The 22,137-nt window shown below is 40.7% G+C and overlaps 1 protein-coding gene across 1 annotated transcript in view; it reads left to right on the plus strand.

Moving 5' to 3' along the window:
- Positions 1–22,137, plus strand: part of slc49a4 (solute carrier family 49 member 4) — a 78,207-nt gene that overhangs the window by 3,066 nt on the left and 53,004 nt on the right. The window contains exons 2-4 of the mRNA XM_015965914.3: positions 6,453–6,546; positions 17,816–18,072; positions 19,163–19,292. Coding sequence (XP_015821400.1) covers positions 6,453–6,546; positions 17,816–18,072; positions 19,163–19,292 — 481 coding nt within the window. The remainder of the gene's footprint in view (positions 1–6,452; positions 6,547–17,815; positions 18,073–19,162; positions 19,293–22,137) is intronic.

Raw genomic sequence — 22,137 nt, forward strand, 5'->3', positions numbered from 1 at the left:
ACTAAAGTGCAAAACTATTGACTTCACATGTCTGCAGCACGATTAGACACATTTATATAGTTTATCAGAAAAAAAAGTTGATTTGGGGGTGACTTGCTCTTTCAGCAGTTCATGTCCTGCTGCGTGGGGTGGGTGTAATATATTTAGTGCTGCTAGAGGACACAAGAGCGCCGCTATCAAAATATGTTTACTCAAAAACCACAGATGAAGAAGCAAGCTTCTCACATGCACAGACTTAGAAGAAGAAAATATCATTTCTATAGCGCCTCTCAAGATAAAAATCACGAGGCGCTTCACAAAAACAAAAAATGTAAAAATATAAAAAATAATTTAGAAAATGTTTAAAAATATATTTAAAATGAGCAAAAATAGACAAATGTGATTAAAAAATGTTAAGAAAGAGAGAGAGTGAACAGGAAAGAGGGAAATCAGTGGATCCTGAGGAAGGTGGAATAGGTGGGGAGAGCAGAATAAAGAGAGAGTGGTGAAGAAGATCACACAAAAGCCAGCTTGAACAAGTGAGTCTTCAGCTGCTTTTTAAAGGAGACCACTGAGTCCACTGATCTCAGGCTCAGGGGAGAGAGTTCCAGAGTCTGGGGGCCACAGCAGCAAATGATCTGTCACCTTTGGTCTTTAGCCTGGTGCTGCACAACCAGTAGGCTTTGATCACTGGACCTCAGGGACCTGCTGGGGGTGTAGGGACTAAGAAGATCACCAATGTAAGATGGTGCTTGTCCATGTAAGGCCCTATAGACCAGAACCAGGATCTTGAAATGAACCCTGAAGTTGACTGGCAGCCAGTGAAGCTGGAGGAGAAGCGGGGTGATGTGGGTGTGTTTGGAGGACTTGGTCAGAAGCCGAGCACAGGCATTCTGAACCACCTGTAGACGGTTCAGGGAGGTTCTGCTCAGACACGTGAAAAGAGAGTTACAGTAGTCTAAGCGTGAGGAGATGAAGGTGTGGATAACTGTCTCAAGTTCAGAGCCCATTCCCAATACTCGCACTTCCCCCCTTGCTCCCTTCCATTGTGTGATCCCAACCAGGGGTGTGAGTGCGTAGTGTCCCAATTTTCAGGTGCGGAAATTGATCTCTCCCCTTTTGCACCCTTAATCTCCACTTCACCCAGGTCTGCATCGATGCAGACTTGGGTGAAGTTTTACCCACAATCCAGTGCTGCGGGAGAAAAGGCTCAAGTTCCTTTTCTGAAAAGATGTATTTTCTAATGAAATTAGTTCATTTTAGGATGATTAATTGATGCTCTGAATTTTTTAGACAAAGCAGCAATGAGTTTAAATGAATTTCAAATAACTGGTTGGTTGTTTGAAAGTTTTTAACAAAAGTTTTGAAAAAAAGTATCACAGCGACCAGCATATCGATGACTCAATGTTTCCTGTCTCAATTCGGCAATTATTTGCACACTTGCGTACTACACACTCGAAGTCTTACTGCGCATTTTCTCCAAGTGCACTCGCTGAAGACCGCAGGGCGCAGTGGGAGTATTGGGATCGAGCCTTAGATGTAGACGCCCCGTAGACTGGAACTGACTATAGAGAGCCTAAGTCTCCTCCCTTTCTGGTCGGCTCATGGGTCCCCGGAAGAATAAAAAAATTAATGCAAGTCAATGGGGTGGCCCAACAAATTTTGGGAAAACGTGCATCTCTAATGTGAACACGATTAACCTACCAGGGCGCGGCTGAACTGACCCAGATGTGAAGGCCCAAGAACTGAGATAACTGAACCTAACGGTTGGTGTTTGCTTTGAGCCAGACAACTGTGCTTGGGTGACTGTGCTACCCTCTACCTTCTAGGCCAGGGCTATTCAAGTTCTGGCCTTGAGGGCCGGTATCCATCACGTTTTATTGGTTATTCTCCTCCAACACATTTGACTCAGTGGTTGAATCACCTGTACAGCAGCTCATCAGGTGCTGCAGAAGCCTGTTAATCACCTGCTGATTGAAATCAGGTGTGTTGAAGCAGGGTTAAAACAAAAATGTGCTGGATACCGGCCCCCGAGGCCTGGAATTGAATAGCCCTGTTCTAGGTTGTGAGCCTTTTAATGTGAGGCTGAGGATGAGGCCATTCCTGGAGTAAGCAGGCGGAAAGCCACTTATGTTCACATCTGACACTTATCAGTCAGAAAGACACATCCTTAAATATTCAAAATTTCAAACTTTATTTACATCTAAACAGATGACTTAAAAAAATTCACCCCATTGATTTTTTACTGAGGCAGTAAACATGTTTGTTCCTGCTTTGAAGTTGGCCTTTTCAACATGGGAGTCAATTGGAACTGGCTCCTTTCTGGAGCCAGCCCCTTGTGGATGAGGGAGGAGCTGCAATGTTTGTCACTTTTGCCTTGGCATCACTTTTGTCAGCCGGAGTTTCCCCCTTGGTTAACACTAAGTATATGTGCTTAAGTGACTGTCGGCTAATAACAGACCAGGTTTGGCTGAGTTATAACAAGTTTTGTTTATCCTAAAGTCATTTAGCCGTGGAAGCCATCTTGAATTAAATTTACTGAGAAAGTTGTTTGTGAGTGAGCATGAAATGAGAACATTCTGAGAGTTTCATTAAAATATTCCCAGTAGTTCATGAGATATCACACACACACACACACACACACACACACACACACACACACACACACACACACACACACACACACACACACACACACACACACACACACACACACACACACACACACACACACACACACACACACACACACACACACACCTTTTGCCTTCGAACAGCAGGTTACAATAAACATCTGTGTCAGAAGTTTAGTACGGCTGGCATTATTCACTCAGCTGCTCTATAGCATGTTTCTCAAACTGTAACTACATTAACTCACATGGAAACCTGAGCAGGGATTTTCCTTAATGGGAGCCACATGAATAAAAGTGTGACTTCCTGGTTTATAGTGGTGGCTGGGTGGTTCAGACTGTTGCTGACACACATAGATACGGAACTCCGGGATTTCTACATTTTCATTCAGATGACATTTAATCAATGCACTGAAACAAATCCAGCCTGATGCAACTCTTCGGCAATAAGCAGTTTGCGCAACCCCTCAGTCACTTTAATTATTATGGAGGTAATTGAATTGTTTTGAGGAGTATTATTTTGGGATTAGTCATGGTGGGCTGGATGACCTCTATACAACAGAGTAGAGCTGAAATGGTCAGCGTCATCAGTAACTTAAACAGAACGACTTAGATTGTTAATAATTACCAACATCTGTAGTCTGGATGCAAAATAATAAAATCCTTTAATTAACCCAAATAAATGTATATTATTGATGCATTCTATGTTTACAAGAGTATATAATACCACCTTCACAAAAAACTACAATAAATCGTAGAATATTATTGTCCAAGTGTCACTTTTTATTCCAGTATCGTACTGGATCATTTCATATCAGGTCGATATTTTCTGTTTTTTCTCATACATCTGCCCATATCTGTCCTTAATAAAGCCGATTTAAAGTCCGGCACAACTCTGGACAGCCATGTGCTGGCAGAATGTAATTTCAATGTATTTTTACTAGGGATGTGAATCTTGGAGCAACTCACGATTTGATTCGATTCCGATTCTTGGGGTGCCGATTCGATTCAGAATTGATTCTCGATTCTCAATTTAAATCGATTCACAATCGGTATTAACTAGGGCTGCACAATATTAGGAAAACCCGCGATATTCAATAACAATGATTAATATTGCGATGACGATATTACTTGCGATAAATGAAAACTTAACTCGGGAACAAAAATAATCAAAAACAAAAAAATTTAAAAAATCATAAAAATGACAAAAGCAAAAAATGTGAGGAAAGGGAAAAATAAAATGAACAAGAAAAGGCAATCCGTGGATCCCGGGAAAAGCAGAATCAGCAAAAAGAGCTAACGAAGCTAACTCAGGTGTTCGCTAACCATCTAAATGAAGTGCCGTCCACCTCGGGGGCGGGCGTCTAACCTATGAGAACCCACCCGATTGGCCAAATGGGTGAAGAGCTCCATTTGATTTGTTACATGATGCATTCTGTTTGATGGACAGAATGCATCATGTGTAGCAAACATTTGAGCTGACCATTCATTGCGACATTTATCTGTTCATTGCGATATTCATATTGTGCATGCTGATATCACGATAACGATATATTTGCGATATATTGTGCAGCCCTAGTATTAACAAAGATTGTCAGCTCCAGGATGAACTACTTTGTTGTACAAGTTAGTTAAAGCTATGGGACATTGCTATTTGACTTTAAACTGGTCATGCTCCAAAAATGCAAATTTACAATGTAAAATAAAGTGATTCTAAAACTGTTAAAAGAAGCAATCTTTTGACCAAAAGGCAACATTTCTTTTTGCTTACCTTGTAAAATATGTGCTAAGCACATAAACAACATAACAAATCTGTAGTTATTAACAGTAGCTTTGAAAGTAATATGGTCAAATACTTTTCAAGTATGTGTAGAAACAAGTTACATGAGTAATCCTGAGTACTCAAAATTTCTGAGTATGGAAAAAATGACATTCAAGTGCCCTCTTATCAGCAGATTCAAACATAAATCATCTCAATTTATGGGACCACAAAAGTAAACGGAGTACTGACTCTCCTAAAAAAGACCAAAAAAGTGCATCTTAAACCTGTAACATGCCAAATATTTGAGTTCTTGGAATCAATTCTGAACCTTTGTCAATCGATTCTGAATCTTTATAAATAAGAATCCCGATTCAGACTTGAATCGATTTTTTTCAGCACCTCTAATTTTTACGTTCACTAATAACATCTGCATAAATACTCTAAATGAACTTTGTTTAGGTCTCTGACTTTAACGCTGAGCAGTGCGAGGTAACGATTTAACAGTTAGTTAAATTCAGGTTCAAAAACTGACTCAGCTTCAGAAATGTTGTGCGTCAGCTGATGTTATTATTGACATTTTAGCATAAAAATAAGGTGGAAAATGTTTACATATCGCCCAAAAAATTGGCAGTAAATTTTGGCCATGGGCTGACCGTGTCTCCTACATATCAACATTGTTATCGGCAGTAGAAAAACCAAGATCGGTCGACTGCTACCTCTGACTTTGATGACCACACCTGGTTTAGATGGTTGTGGTTGAGGTTTTAAAACGTGGGACCTGGAGATGTGAGACCTCCAGACTCGTAGTTTCACTTATGCTTATTAAATTATTAAACAGGTATCAACACATCTTAAAGCTAATAAGTTGAAATCACCTGTAAATAAATAATTTGCAACATTTCTATTGATAAATAAAATGTGAAACATTTTGCTGCTCTAAAATGACCTTTTTCCACACAAAACAACATTTATGGACTAATTTTGAATGATGTAAAGATCTTCCCTTATAGCATCTGGGGCTCTATAGTCCTGTGTAAAGTGCTTTATAAACAAAGCTGGACCAAGACCTCTGATTCTTAACAAAAGTATGAATTAAAAATGCCCCAGACAAAATTAAACTATAAATGAATGAATAAACATGATGGACTAGCTGACTAGTGACTCTCCGACACATGCTAATGGCTAGCCTCTCCGATGCTAATGCCAGCCTATCCATGCTTAAGGTCCGTCAAGGAGGTAGGAAATCCAGCTAGTGGCCAGCCTAGGCACGCTAATGGCTAGCCTCTCCAATGCTAGCACCAGGCCATCCAGGCTGACACTAGCCTATCCATGCTAATAGACAGCAGAGGGAGTGTTTGAACCAGTCAACGACCAGCCGAGGGTGCTAGTCCCTAGCATATCTAGTAGTAACGCCGGTAAAGGTACTATTCCTCAGTAAGCAGCGCCAGCCTCTCAGTTACCGGTGCCAGCTTATCATTAATCAGATCAGTAGTTTGCTTCATAATTTATATAGCCTCCTGCTGCTGGGCAGTAGTCTTAATTTTGGCCCCTATACTGCGTCATACAAGTGAAGTCTTTACATCAGTTTCAGTCTCAAAGACGGACCCGTCATCACTTTGTATTAAAAAAGCACCGATTCTGGTTTTGAAGGCTGATCATTTTAGAACTCTGAGCTGCCAATACCTACATTGGTCTGATTTATTTCACAGAACTTTAATTACTCAACATTATTTTTTTATTTAAAAGGATTAACAAAGATTTTCAACCTTTTAAAATTGATTTAGAATCAACCTTGTCTGCATCCTGCTGCATCTTAAAGTATGTTGACTCCCTCTCTTATATGAGACAGTTGCAGCCAGAACGAGAGGCGTGAGTGTGAATAAAGAGCTGGACTATCTCAAATGACATCATCCTTGTAGTATTCAAGCACATTCTAGTAGCTGCATGTTTATTTCACATTGTGTTGCTTTGTGTATTAAACCATTCTGCACACATCAGGGCTGTGTTTGGCTCACTGAATGTTTAGTTAGCTTTAGCATTTGTTCTTTATCTAATAAATGGTCCTATTTTGTGTCGTTTAGGTCTGAGGATTTCCCTGCTTCTCTCTGCTTTCTTCATGCTGCTGGGATCGGCTCTACGGAGCGTCCCGGTGACGGACCTGCACCTCCGACGATGGTAAGACTCCTGTAAACAGCAGATGGTTCCAGAGGGCAGGCGTAATGAGGGTGGAAAGGGTTTGGGGAGAAGGTGACTCATCTGCTGCAGTACTGATTCTATGATTAGAGCCATTATGCGGACTTTGTTGTGTTTATTTAACTCTGTTTAGAACAAGCTATGTGCTGAAGTTGAATGAAAGTGAGAGCAGCTTGTCAACGTTAGTGCTCCTCCTTGTCTGATGGGTATATGATGCTGTTAACTAGTTATAACTCATTAGATAATTAGTTTATGATTCTGTTTGAAGAGATTTTACTTTTGATTGTTAATTTATGACCTGTAAAAGGATTTGCTGCTCTGACTATTAGAGCTGTACCGCTGTCACATGCTGGTTCCTTATTGAGTGGTGTGTAGAAACCTCCTTTGATAAACTTGTTTGTATGTTACAGAGTATGCTCTGATCAATAACATCAATCACATTATATCTTTGTCCCCCTACACCTCTCTCTACACAGCGCTGGTTCAGCTTCCATCTTTTGGGAAGCAGCAGGGCAAAATAAGGTGAATATGTCAAGACAAACGACTAAAATATCACTGAGACCTGGTTCAGTTTGCGCGTTACTGACCCCGATCAGATAATATTCAGTCTAAGGCCATGTAGATTACTATTATTGTAGTTGTAATGGAAGTAGTGAGGCGGAGGTTGATATATTTGGGGAAAAGGGGTCTCTACTTGTCTCAGTTGTCATTTAGCCGTTAATCACTTTGGAATATACAATGAAAGCTTGATTGCACGTTTTTTCCGGAACTGCGCTGCTCTGGGTGGCTGCCTGTTGGAGTAGCTCTGTTGACTATATGTAAGTTTTGCCTATTCTTGGGCATTTTTTCTTCTAGTTTCTCAAGAAAAACTGTATTTTTTGGACACTTAACTTTTCTGTTTCTGGTGCTGTGAAGCTTGGAGGATTTTTACTGCTATTTTTTTTTTTAGCTTTTTTCACTTTGTGAGCATTTGTTATGATGCGTAACCATGGCAACAAGCTGGTTTACAATCGGGAGCAGCTGATTAACATTGGAAAGGCTGAAATAATACCTCAACTGAAGCCACAAATCCCAAATGAGCTAAAACGCAAGAAGCGTGGATGCAGAGCAGGAGCAAAACGGAGACAGAGAAAGAGGAAACTCAAACCATCTCTTCCATCGATCATAATGGGCAATGTGAGATCACTGGCCAACAAGATGGAGGAACTCCAAGCCCTTTCAAGGACTCAGCCAGAGTTTCTGCAGTTTTGGAACCGCTGGAGGAGATTATGCAAAGAAGGATTCTCCAGAGAATCAAGAAAATGATGGACAACCCTGAGCATTCTCTTCACAAGACTGTCCGACAACGGAAGAGTGTCTTCAGTCAGAGGCTTCTTCAGTTTCGCTGCAACACTGACCGCTACTGGAGATCCTTCCTGCCAACAGCCATTGTAATATACAATAACTCTTTGATAACTTGATTATTATTATTATTCTGAGCTGCTACAGCAATCAATTTCCCTCTGGGATTAATAAAGTATTTTTGAATTGAATTGAATTGAATCAATGTGCTGTCAGAGTTCTCGGAATGCTCTGGTGTCTCTAACAACATCCCTCCGACAAGAGGAATCCGACATGGCTGCCCCAGACGCCAGCCAAGGTTGTCACCTCCAAGCATTTTCTGCCATTTGCAGCTGCATTCAGTCAACATAATTCCAACCAGGTCCTGACTTTTTTCATTTGTGTAGAGAAACAGAGCCACAAAAGGAATAGTTGGAATGAATTTAGCTGCAAGAGAGCATAATTCAGAGAAAAAAGGCTCAGGTCTGGTCTTTTGTGTACAAGCCATCAGCCTTTGTCTTCTCCTCCTCATCAGAGGGCACATGGACATGTTGGTGAAAAATAGAGAAAGGTTAGATTCGTTGTAGTGGTTTGACTCAGTTTTACTTAAGGCCGGAGCGATCCTCTTTCACAGAACTGAAACGCCATATTATTTACCGAGTCTACCTGAGGTACCGGTCATTTAATATTACAATATTAGCTAAAGTCTGCCAATTATTGAGACTTCCAGTGTTTTAGTTTTGACAGCGTAGTTGTGACTAAGCTTTTATAGGATGCACGGTTGTTTTAGCACACACTGATTCCTGAAGTGGATATATTTGGTCTTAATGTCGACATTAATAGGATATCACCAGAGAACAATGAAAATCTCAGAAGCAACCTGAAGATTATGTCTTATCTTTATAGGTAAGCGGATTCTTTTCTTTTTTCACATCTCATTGGAACAGATTTTTCTTTTCTGATCACGATTTTCAGGTTTGTACCATTTAAACAGATCAAGAGGGTAGCTGAACTCACAGAACACCCGAAATCACAAACGTTTGTTGATTTTCACCGTCCACTGCAACACAAACATTCCATCATCACAGCGTTACAGCATTATGAATATGTCCCCCACAAGGACTGAAGCACTGCTACCTTCCTATATAACTTCCCTACTTAAAATGAAATTTGCAGGTCGTTATTCTCTTCGTCTACAAGACACTTTGCTGCTTTCTGTCCCATCTGTACGTACTGAACTTGGAAAGAGAGCTTTTGCCCATTCAGCGCCATCAGCTTGAAATGAGTTGCAGGAAAAATGGAAGATGACAGAGCTTATTTCATTGAATGTTTTTAAATCTAAACTAAGAAATCTTGAGACTAACTCAATAACATGCAACTGTTTTATTTAAACAGTTTTTATTTTTGGGCTTGTTTAAAGTTTTAAATATTTTACTTAAAGGGACATTATGGAAGTTTGACAGCCAAAACATGTATAGAAATAATAAATGTCTTCTTCATACATTCTCCTGCAATGCCCTGGTCCTGTATAATGAGCCCTGGCATTTTTACTGTGATTGCCTGTTTTTCTGTAAAATCACAGAAAAAGAGAGATGCTCGGGTCGAGCAGGCTGCTTCATGCGCGTTCACGCCAAGCCCCCACAATGCGGCTCAAAAATTGAGACCAACCCGGAAGTACCAAAAATTGCAGTTCCACCCTCATCCGCTAGGGACTGGTGTCAGAAGCGAGCAAATCCTCATTGACTCCCATGTTAAAAATACCAATTTCACAGCAGAAATAAACATGTTTACAGCCTGGTACCAAAACATGTTTTTTGTTTAAATGATCTAGTTTACACTCATGACAACTCTGAGTGGGGTGAATTTTTTTCTCACTCTTCTGTTTAAGTGTATTAAAAGCCTAAAAGTCTGTATAATTAATGAGCATCCGACCCACGTGACCACAGAGCTAGCTCCGTGGAAAGGCCTCAGTAGAGCCTCGGTCTGGCTTGGAAACTGTTCCGGGATTTTGAGTCTCTGTGTTTGTGTATTTTTTTTTGGATATTTTTTGTGCAATTGTTGGACAAAATGACTTGCTGTGGCACTAATTACAATAATAGAGCGTCCAAGGAGTCTCCACTTCATTTTTTTCAGTAAGTAAAATTATATTTATGTATTTTAGGTCACTGTCGAGCTGAGCTTAGATTTTAACATGTACTGTTTAACCATGACATTTAAATGTAATAGGGTAAAACCCAGTGCATTTAACATAATGCTGCACTTTAGAAAATGGGTTGAAATATAACATGTTGGTGGAGCTGGGTTCCGACTATCGGCTTGTGGAGCTCTCGGGAGACCTCTGTGTTCCACCCGGTTTTACCCAGCGGTCAGCCCGGCGTATCTCTGACTCAGAAGCTCTGGTGTTGTGCACAGTTAACTCCGGTTGTAGCTAGGCTGCTACCTCCGTTAGCTTAGCTCCCATCTCCGCGTTAGCTTTGGGTTAGCTTCAGGTTAGCTTGTAGCTAGTTCGACCGGGTGTCGTCAGTTGATCCCAGCCTTACAGCCACACCCTCAGCTCCACCTCTCTTCCCTTTTGTGGAATTGTCTGGGCTTGACGGAACCTGTGACATGGTCAAAATGGCGGTGGTGGCCACTGTTGGGTATTTGTTTAAATAATTGTCATTATCTTTAATGTGTGTGTGCTATAATGAATAAAACCTTTTGAGAGCTTCGGCTCGATGAGAGAGACTAAACAGACCTCCCATTCGTGCGTGTCTTTATTTTCTCTCCGGTTTAGCAAAATCTGGTTGTTGATTATTGGTTGTTTATTGATAAATGGTATTGATAACCTAATATTTCTAACCCCTTTGCGTGTGTTGGACTTTCTTTGAGGTATGCCTGGATTGAATAAATAAAAATACCCAACAGCCACCTCCCATTTTGGCACAAAAACGTGTTATTGGAGCCTATGGAAATGAACTGTCCAGTATACATGTCGATGGTTCACGCTCAGGCATAGCCCGTAGCATTTGCTATCAGTAGCTTTAGCAGCAGAGAGAGAGGTAGTGCGACTTTGTTGCTATTCCTAATGCCTAGTGACAAAGCTAGCCACATTTCTGAGGACCCTTAGCTACTTTCTGTAGAACTTTCTTCTAGAGATTTCCTGCAAATTAGCAACAAAATAGCCATTTTCACTCCAAACCATTCTTTGAATGTTGTTTCAGCTGTCATCAAGGATATAAATGTTACAGATACAATTGACATCACTGGCGCTTTAGCTCACCTAGTAAGATGTCGGACTCTCGTGCAGAGGACCTGGGTTCGATTCTGGATGTGAACATAGTTCATTTGGAGTTTCTTTTTTACATTAATGGTATATTTTTTACAGAAACAAGACGCCAAAATTTTTATTTGAGACTTGCCGAACGGCATTGAATTCACAGATAAAAAAGATGTGAGTTCAACTTTCATTTTGGAACAATTTTTCAAGCAAGGGAAGGGAATGATCTGAGCATGCAGGAGGACTGACCCATCATAAACCTTTGTCAGCTGTGCTGAAGAGAAAGGTACAGAACCAAATTATTTAATTAATTAGCTGCACGTTCTCCTGTCCTCTGTCCTCCGGGCCACACACACACACACACACACACACACACACACGCACGCACGCACGCACGCACGCACACACACACACACACACACACACACACACACACACACACAAGGGACTGTCTCAGCTGTTATTTTCGTTAAGGAGTGTGCACGTACAGCATGCGCGCTTCGTGCACGAGCCTACTATTGAAGCTGCCGTTACGCTTTTGGCCTGAGGGGGCAATCGCGAGCATAAAAATTCAAAACTCCGTAAAGTCCCTTTAACTTTGTTCTTAGAAATTTTATTTGAGATTGTTTGTTTTCATACAAGTTTAAATTGTAAATTTTGTCTTGTATATTTGTGTGATGTTTGCTGCAGGACTTCCTTGAAAAAGAGGTTTTAAATCTCATTGGGACTTTTTCCCCTGGGTAAATAAAGGTTAAATTAAAAAACAGAAAAAACGAGAAGGTTCCTGCTTTCTTACAGTTTTGGGCATATACATGTTTCACTTTCTAAGCTCTGAATGCTAGCATACACACATATTTGGATGAAAACAAGGCTTTTACCATTAAGAGGAAATGGAATCATGTGGAAGCTTGATGCACAAAAACCCCTTCTCCTTTTTTCAGTACAATTCTGTGAGGATTTTTAAAGTCGCAGCAATAAAGTCACTTTTTAGTTTGTCTGCAGGATGTACCAGTAGTTGGTGTCTGATGAGGTGAGAGCTCCCAGGATTCATCACTGCCTGCAGAATTGCTCCTTAGCGGCTATGACCTTCACTCTTTGGATTTTCTGTTCAAATGGTGAAAACAAGAAGGCATGGTGAAAATTAAGATAGCAATCACACACCAAATGTTAGTGTGAGTGACACAGTTCAGCTTCATTTGCATAACAAATGTAATAGGTCATAACTTTAGAAGCCATGTTTTAATGGATGACAGTGGATTTCTAAAAAAAAAAAAAATTGTTCAACCGGATGTGTTTCCACGAGCCACATGTAGATGTCAGTGTTTTCATTGCAGTAGTGGAGACGGCATGGCAACAGGGCTATGTTTGGTTACATGTGCTGCTCTGGGTGAGGTGTTTTTGTATGATTAAGTGAGAAGATGGAGACTTTGCTGGCTGTTTTCCCTTCTCCTCTGATCAGAAGACAAGTCCCCCGCAGTTTGTTTCACGTCTTTTTATGTTTGAAATGCAACTGCTTCTCTTTGTGATTACCTCTTAAGCAAGCAAAATGCCTCTTTGTTCTTCGATTTTAGGACATAATTTTGAAAATCAAAGAGAAAATCTAAGCGTGTGAACACGGACCAAAGGAATTTCCTCTGATTATGTGAGTGGCTGCTTAAAAAGAGCCCTGAAAAAGGAGTTGAATGTGTTTTGTGGAGTTCAAACAGAGATTGGTTGGTTTGCTTTCATTGCTGGCCACTGATTAGACTGTGCTGTGATCACTTCTGCACTCAAATCAGAGAGGTCAACTTTTTACCCTTATTGTTCTCTTGAGGTTTTGTGGGTTTATTATCTTCTTTATTTGTTTCAGCTCGTCTTTGTCAAACTGTCCAGTAACTAAATACAGACAGCAGCTGTGTGATTAATACGGTTCAGTCTGGTAGATCTCTCAGACTTGGTGATTGTCACCAGAACCCACCGTGGATCCTGCAGCAGGCTGTTCCATCTCTGTAATGATTGGTGTGGTGCTATTTTCCAGCTAGAATTGTGTTGCCCTTTTTTTTCCTTCTCTGTTTGATGGCTGAATTGAGTCTAGACGCCCGTGTGGACCAGAAGCAGTCCAATGATTTTGCCACAGCGCAGGCTTCCATGTCTCATTCTCCATCAAATTCAGTCTGACAGGGTTCATCAATAGTGATAAATCACTAGTTGAAATAACCGCTCCATTCCCTCACTTTCCCTCTGCAGCCACAGTGCAGTTTCCTCAGCCGTCCTCTCATCCCAGAGTAAGCCACCATCCTTCCTCATTACCTGTCATAATATGGACACTTTTGAGATGACATCTATCCTGTGATCTGATAGACAGTGATGGAAGATATGGAACAAACTTTAGAAATAACATTTCAAAAGCTGTCAAATACAGAAAAATATCTTCTTGTCCAGAAATGTTGTTTATTATTGCCCACCACTGAATGTATGTGATATTGTTTCTCTCTCTCTCTCTCTCTCTCTCTCTCTCTCTCTCTCTCTCTCTCTCTCTCTCTCTCTCTCTCTCTCTCTCTCTCTCTCTCTCTCTCTCTCTCTCTCTCTCTCTCTCTCTCTCTCTCTCTCTCTCTCTCTCTCTCTCTCTCTCTCTCTCTCTCTCTCTCTCTCTCTCTCTCTCTCTCTCTCTCTCTCTCTCTCTCTCTCTCTCTCTCTCTCTCTCTCTCTCTCTCTCTCTGTCTGTCTGTCTGTCTGTCTGTCTGTCTGTCTGTCTGTCTGTCTGTCTGTCTGTCTGTCTGTCTGTCTGTTCTGACTATATTGTTTACAAGACAATCGTGAACCATTAGATATTTAAATAGAAACAGTGTTTCCCCTAAAAAAATTTCCAGCTGTGGTGCACGGGTGGTGGACGGGTGTAATCGTTTCGGTGCTGTGCGTCGGCCGTGAGGGGGGTGGGGGGGTGCGCGTGCTCGGGACCGGTTCGCTGCCGCGTTCCATCTGTGAGAGCAGGGGGGTGGAGGAGGAAGAGAATGCGTGCGCGAAGGGGCGTAACAAGCATTATACATACACACACACATATATATATATGTATGTGTGTGTGTGTGTGTGTGTGTGTGTGTGTGTGTGTATGTGTGTATATCATCCATCCATCCATTTTCTGAATCTGCTTGTCCACATAGGGTCGTGTGGGTGGGGGGGTGGGTGTGTATGTGTGTGTGTGTGTGTGTGTGTGTGTGGGGTGGGGGTGGGGGGGTGCCTATCTCCAGCGGTCAATGGGCAAGCAGTCGGGGTACACCCTGGACAGAGAGCCAGTCCATCGCAGGGCGTGTGTATGTCAATTCAATTCAATTAAAAAATACTTTATTAATCCCAGAGGGAAATTAGAGTATATATATATAAGAGAAAATTTAAGCGTGTGAACACTGACCAAAGGAATTTCCTCTGATTATGTGAGTGGCTGCTTAAAAAGAGCCCTGATATGTTCTTAATGAGATGTTATTAGTGGAAAATAAACATAAATAGATCTAAAGATGTTACTGGTGCCTTTACTATCATTCTGTTGTGGAAAGTCAGCACAAATATTCAGTGAAAACTTTAAAAAAGCTGCTTAAACCTTCATTATTTTATAGTGGGCCTGTCTACATTTATAAAATCAGTAGATGGTTTAAAGTAACTGTAACTAAAGTTACTCAGAGTCACAGTAGAAGGTCCAGCCTGAGTTAAGCTGTGGTAACTGGAGAGGAACTGAGAAACAGCATTAAAGCTTTTGCTGTTTGCTTGTTCAAGTTTAAGTCAAATAGAATATTTAAGACATCAATTATATAATAATTGTATGTAAACTTAACAGTCATGTTAGAGATAAAAGGCAGAATAGATAAAAGAAACATTTTAACTTTATCTGGTTACACTGAAGCTTCACGTCCCACGGTGAGCAGTCTCTGTCCCTCATTTGGTGAGTTGGGATCTGGTCATCCTACTTTAGAATGATTACAGTAATTTGGAATATTTTCAGATGTTTTTATGTTTGGTGTTTTGTGAATTAGTTTCATAATAATAGTTAATTATTATATGATGATCCCCAATCATTATCTGATTAGTTATTTCAGTTTATTATATTTATCTCTCTTGAATAGTAGGACTGGTAGAAAATAACTTGCATTTAACAAAAACATTTTTTTAATGTTCTCAATAAAATAAAAGTATGTAAATGTCAGAGGTCACTACAAAACCCACTGTAGAATAGATGCACATCTGCAGCACGTGAGGACCTTGTTTGGGGGGAATTATTTTAGTTATCACTTTTTTCTCAGCCTCGGAGTTCGTGGCTTTGAAAATAGATGCATTTAAACTAAAAAATATATATATATTGTTCTTCTATGCGCGCAGTTTGCATTTTAGTACCACGTGGCTTTACGTATTATTGCTACAGCCTCGCTGTCCCGGATGTGACGTAACCCAACATGAAGTGGAAAACGAAGCGATGCAGTATTTAAAAACAATATATGAGTGTTTAACAATTGATTAGTTCTTTGCGATAGTCTTAATTTTATTTTTACAAGGTCTTGAAAAAGTCTTGCATTTAATTTTGAGATGCCTGCATATACCCTGGTCAAGGATATTTTTGAATACCAGAAGCTCAGATTTAGTGGAACATTTCCTCCGTTATTCCTTTGTCTTTCTTTTCTCTTTGCTCTTTGTTGCCCCTGTCCCCACCGAGCTGCCTCCGACTGAACGAGCGGTGTCTTTACTGAGCGTCCAGACAATCAGTCAGCCATGAGCTGTCTCAGTCAGGCTGGACTGGAGCGGACCAAGGGTGGTGAGGGCTCTGTTGTCATCAGGGGAAAATCTCAAAATGCATCTGTCTCGCACAGCTGAAAGCGCAAAACTAGCACAGAAATCTGAACTCTGGGCAAGTTGTTCCCCTGAGAGAATGACCTTCATTTTCCTATAAAACTCACAAAAAACTTTATTAGTGTATATCCCAATTTGTTTGCCGTTAACCTCATGAGCACACTGTTGTAATGCTCAGTGCTGCTGTTTGTCTTGATCACCTATTAGTTGTGTTTAATGTGCAGCGTAGATGGCATTTCCATTCAGAGCTGGCTGAGGATGGTAGAGAGCAAAGTTACTGCTGCAACTCTATGGGGCGTTTTGGGCATTTGAAGTGTTAAGTTATTAAAAACTAATTACCTGTGTTAGGTTGCTTCATGAGCAGCCTCAGTTTGAAGGATTGGGATGATGAGCTAACAGCTAGTCTGAGCATAGCCACATTCACAGAGGATTTATTGTTGCCAGTGGTGGCTGGTGAATTATTTTTTTGGGGGTCGCATTTATGTCTGTTATATGTGCCAGCCACACATTACCACTAGGGAGCACCAAACTACCATTTTTATGATAGGATCCACATTTTCTACCTCAAAAATGATGCCAAATAAAAGGGCTGAAAAAAGTCAAACACACATATTGAGAAAAATGCACAGCAGCAACAATGCAGCACGTTTAAGTTAAAGCCCAGACTCTCCTCTTTACACCAATATAAGTACCATTACTCTACCAGCAAAACTCAAGGAACTCAGCAGCAAAACAAAGATAATTTCATGAGGTCAAAAGTCTCAATTCAGTCTTACCTTTGCTGATTTTTGGTTATAATAATAATCCATGTTATAGGCTCTCCTATTCTTTGTATTGGAGTCCAGCACTCATTCGCCAGTAAGCGTAGGTCTATGGTAGAGATGGCCGCACCCAAAAGGAACAGGAAATGCGTCACAAGACAATTTGGTTGTGGTAAAAGTGTAAATAACATTTTTAGCTACACATAAATGTAGATCATACACAGACAGCACTTGTAGTCAGTATGATGTATAGATCAATTTTTTATTTTTTATTTTGTGATTCCTATCTTCCTCTTCTTCCTCTTCCTGTGAGACTGGTGGGGCGGCGCCCTAGCGCCCTCTATTTTAGCCAAACTATTAAGAAAATTCTTCAGGACTTGGCCTCAGAATCCGAAGAAGTGTTACATTTAGCTGCAGCTGCTGATATTTATGCTCGTAAATAATCCCCGACTCCATGTGAAAACGTCATTTTAATGGGTTATATACTAACACTACATAAGCAGTTTAAAAATTTGTACATTGAAGCTGATAGTAATGCACCTAGGGATGCACCGATACCGATGCTGGTATCGGTAAAAGTTTACCAATACCAGGAACCGATACCAATGCAGTTGCTTGAAAATGGCTTCACTGTAACTTGTCATTTCTGTTCACCTAACATTTTAGTTATGTGATGATTTCTTTTCATATATTTAACTTTTTATCTACCTCACAGTATTTTCCTGTTGAAAGCACATGTTGAGAAGAAAATAAAATCTGTATTCCAAATCATTGCATTGTTTTGTGTGGTAGAAGTATCAGTATCGGCGAGTATTCAAATCCAAGTATCAGTATCGTATCGGTTTGGAAAAAAGGGGTATCGTTGCATCCCTAAATGCACCTTGAGCTTGTCTGCCCTTGAACTAGCCGTTAGCTCATCAGTCACGTTGCACATAAACTGCATATGTTCAGAGACTGTTTACGAAAGCATCATTCACCTGACTAAAACATTATTATTTATTAATTTTACATATAAATGCAGTTGAAAACAACTAACCCATTTGTTTTCAGGTGATGTGTGACTGGTAACTTATGTACGTTCCTGTCTCTTCTGTTACAGGTTGATACACGGTGGCCAGTTTCTAAATGGTCTGGCCGGGCCCACCGTAATGAGTGCCGGTCCCTACCTCTCCACCACATGGTTCGCCCCTGATCAGAGAGCCACAGCAACAGCCGTGGCCTCGCTCTTCTCCTACCTGGGTGGCGCTACTTCCTTTATAGTGGGACCTCTTATTGTTCCAGCACCCAATGTTTCCCAAGCTGCAGCGGTTTCCAACACCTCCATTCAAAGCAGAACGCAACTCATTTTGTATGCAGGTACGAACAGAAAGCGAAAACCTCTAAAGGCGTGGAGGATCGATAGCACATCATTTCAACATCATGTCATCCCCGTCGAGGGACAGGAATACAATCAGGCAACAGGGATTCAAGATTTTTGCACAGACGCCAAGAGCTCCAGTTATAATCCTTGTAACTGCGCCTCTGAAAAATAGCTTGCTGAGACTGTTATGCTTAACTGATTCAGAAAATTAAAAGCATGATGAAAGAAGAAACAAGCATGCTGTAATAGATTGAGGCAGGAGCTTTGTTTAATCTAAGGTAGTATTATTAATTCTTGAAGGATGGAGCAGGCATATTTTGTGAATTGAAAGTTACAAAAGGTCATTAAAATAAAAAATTACACATATATATATATACACATATATTTATATATACGTATATATATATATATGTTTATATATGTATATATGTGTATATATGTATATACACACATATATGCACTTATGTATTTGTATATGTATACAAATACATATATATACTACATATACACACATATATATATATGTATATGTATATACATATACAAATACATATATATACTACATATACACACACACACACATATATATGTGTGTGTGTAAATATATATATATATATACACATATATGTGTATATATATGTGTGTATATATATATATATTTACACACATGTATACATATATATATATACACGTATATATATATATATATATATATATATATACACGTAAATATATATATATATATATATATGTGTGTGTGTGTGTGTGTGTGTGTGTGTGTGTGTGTGTGCGTGTGTGTGTACATATAAGCTTCTGTCAAATATTTTACAAAATCAGTTACTTTATGAAGTTGAACGTGATTAAAATTTTTTATTTTTAGTTTAAGAAATAAATTGACGGAGTGAGTGATTTGGTGTAATCCTTTAGTCTTGTCCAGTTTGGCCTCATTTTAGGATATCTTGGGATATTTAAAAGTCACTGTGACCTTTTTAAAATGCCATTTTCACCTGAGTGGTTTTTCTCTATCTGTTAAAGTTACAAGTTTCTTTCTTCATATATATTTTTTGCATCTTTCTCCTCTGACAGAATTGGCTGTGATTGCAGTGCTTTCTACAGCAACCCTGCTCTACTTCCCTTCACGCCCACCAGTCCCTCCCAGTGTGGCTGCAGCGAGCCAGAGACTCAGTTACAGGAGCAGCATCTGCAGACTTCTTAGGTAAAACCACAAACCCACTAAGCTCTAAAAGACTGATGTCCACTGAAATACCAGTCAACCTTTTGGAATGCTTGACTCGTGTCCTTGATAAAAAAAAAAAAAAAACTAAACATAAAAGAAGTGTGTTTGAAATGACTTTAAAGCACGGTCATATTTTATGACTTCAGTATCCAAGAGAGCAGTCAGAAAGACATTTGAGCTGCAGTTTCAATGTCTTCATAACTGTTCTACCCGTAGACCTTGGGTTATATTTTGCAGATTCTGCAGGCACCACTTGTCCTGCAGAGTTAGAGTGACAGAATCCAGCGCCAGAGGGACACTGAGTCAGGGTCTGCCACTCACCAACAGCTCTGATCAAAGAAACCCTCAGCCTCCCCTCCTAATTATGTGCTTAGCTCTAATACAGCAGTAAATGTTAAAAGTACACATCCTCCCCTTCATCCACACCTCCAGGGTCAGTTGTAAGTGCTGTATACTCTCAGGAGGCACCTCAGATGTCTGCGGTGGGACAAAAAAAGAGGCTCTATTAAGACAAGGTCTTGGATGCCAGTGGACTCTATTTGCTCTCTGTCAGAAAGACACAAGGGGAAGCTAAAACTGCATCGCTCTGTTTTATAATCTTGTAACACGCGCAGTCACACTTTCCATCAAGGCCATATTTATCCTCTTGGCTGTGAGGAAGCAGCATTGCCTGAGGAGCAAGCGCTCTGCCTTTTTCCTGGCTTGTAAAGGAATGAGGTCTGTGGCTGTGGTCGGGGAATTAAGGCTGGACAGCAAAAAGGAAAAGCTGGGCGATGGCAAACGGGGAGCTGGCTCCTCTTTGTAGGTTACATCTGTCTCCTTCTCGCAGCAGGAAATCACACCACTGTGGTGCCAGGCTTCCCAGAGGCCCCTGACCAACTTCTGTAAGGTTTTCCCCTCAGATGGATCTAAAAGAAGCTGTGAAGAAGCCTACCAAGTCCATGCTTCTGGACAGATGTATATTCACCCACATGGGCTCACCAGCTTAACTAGGCCATTCAGCTGAGTGGGACTCTGTTCCACTTGTGATAGGCAGCCTTCCAGTGGCCTGTTTGAGCAGCATGTTGCATCTCAGTTCAGCAGCATCAAGCCCCTTTGAGGGTCAAGATACCGAACAGACAACACACTTTCTGACCCTGTGGCACGGTTTTAACAAAAGGCCCTTAAATCATCCTCCTAAGTCAAATATTTTATTAGGCAAGAAACGTTGTGTTTGACCATTTTAGCTTCTTTTATTTCAGAGACTTGTACATTCAGACATCAGTTATTTTTAAGTTTCTGCTGAGACGCTGAACTATTTAATAAATTCTTGAGAGAAGAGCAAATCAGAGTTTTAAAAAGTAATAATTCTAGGCCTCCAATGTAAAAATCAGGCTATCTTGATACTGATGCCTTTCATCAAGTGTTAAGTTTACTGATTCATGGTTTTGACCAGTAATTAAAGAGACATTGTGTAGCTTTAACCATTAATATCTGGAAATATCCATGGAAATGTTGAAAATGAATGAAATGATGCCCAGATGTAGAAAAATATCGGTGGCTTTGTAACATATAACCATAAAAATGGGGTTTAAAATACTTGAGTGTGGGTCTAAGTCTCTGGACAATGCCATATTAGGTCTATGTATCCTTCTACAGGAGCTTATGCAGAAAAAACGCATTTACTGTTCCCCTTGCCCTCTACAGGAAGTTTAAACGAAGAGCTCTATGAACACACCGGAGGCCGGTGGCTAGGTGTAGCTACAGGAGGATCTTTGTTTTTCATCTTTGTGCATATGCGCGGGTTGCTGTGTACCAAAATCAAAAATGGCCTGCTATCAATACGCAACACACGCTTTCACATGAGTTTGTGGGTGAAATCCCCAATATATAAACACTTAAATGTCTACAAAGAGGGACCAGTTTAGAGAGAGAGGCTTAAAATCTGTATTGAACATGAAATTGAAATTATTTAAAGCCTGTTCAAGATCTGGGATGATGAAAATCAGTTCGATTCGCCAGCATTTTTTCACATATCTGCTGGGGAGACATTTATTCCTATGAAATAGAAAGCCCTGGACCCTTCGCTCATGAAAATGAAAAGCTTTCAAAAGTCTGGAGGCCTACTAATTTTGTTTTATCAGTGAAAGTCGGGCCGATCTTTTCTGCAAAACAGAAACCCGTTGTCATGCTAACAGCAGGAGCCAGCCCTGAGCGCAGAGTTACAGACTTACAGCGTTATTTACATCACCTGTGGGCGATGGCCAAAGTAAACGGATACATCCTCACTGTGACTGCAAATCTGGGTAATCAAATCAATCAAATCAAAGATACCAGTACACACAATTCAGAGACCAGACATACATGGGCAAGACACATGACAAGAATTGGTGACTGTGGTCATTCGCAACCCTGAGTCGCGCTATTTTAATAGAGATAAGAGGGTTACATGAGGATTGGTTCAGGTGGAGGGGAAAAAAATGCACTTCAGAGTTAGGCCGGGGACACACTGGCCGCGGAAGCGCCGCGAAAATGGGACCGCCTTCATTCGGCGCCCTTGTTAAGCTATTCTATAGACCACATGGGCCGCCGAAGCGCCGCGAATCGCCTCGCGCCGGCGCGCGCCGGCGCTCCAGCCCGCGCCGTGCAGCGATCATTTCGGCGTTGGCTCTATTTTTTTCGCGAGCCGCGGGTGAATCGCGTCAATTCTGGCAGGAAGTCAAACGTAGACATAAGAGGCAGGCCGGTAAAGTTAACAAAATAAACATTTCAAAATAAAATTCCGCAATAGTCAAATGTGTTCGTAAACAGACACTGCAGAAAAACCACACGAACACGCACACAC

The sequence above is a fragment of the Nothobranchius furzeri genome, chromosome 14 (assembly GCF_043380555.1).
Source record: "Nothobranchius furzeri strain GRZ-AD chromosome 14, NfurGRZ-RIMD1, whole genome shotgun sequence".
Classification (NCBI taxonomy): domain Eukaryota; kingdom Metazoa; phylum Chordata; class Actinopteri; order Cyprinodontiformes; family Nothobranchiidae; genus Nothobranchius; species Nothobranchius furzeri.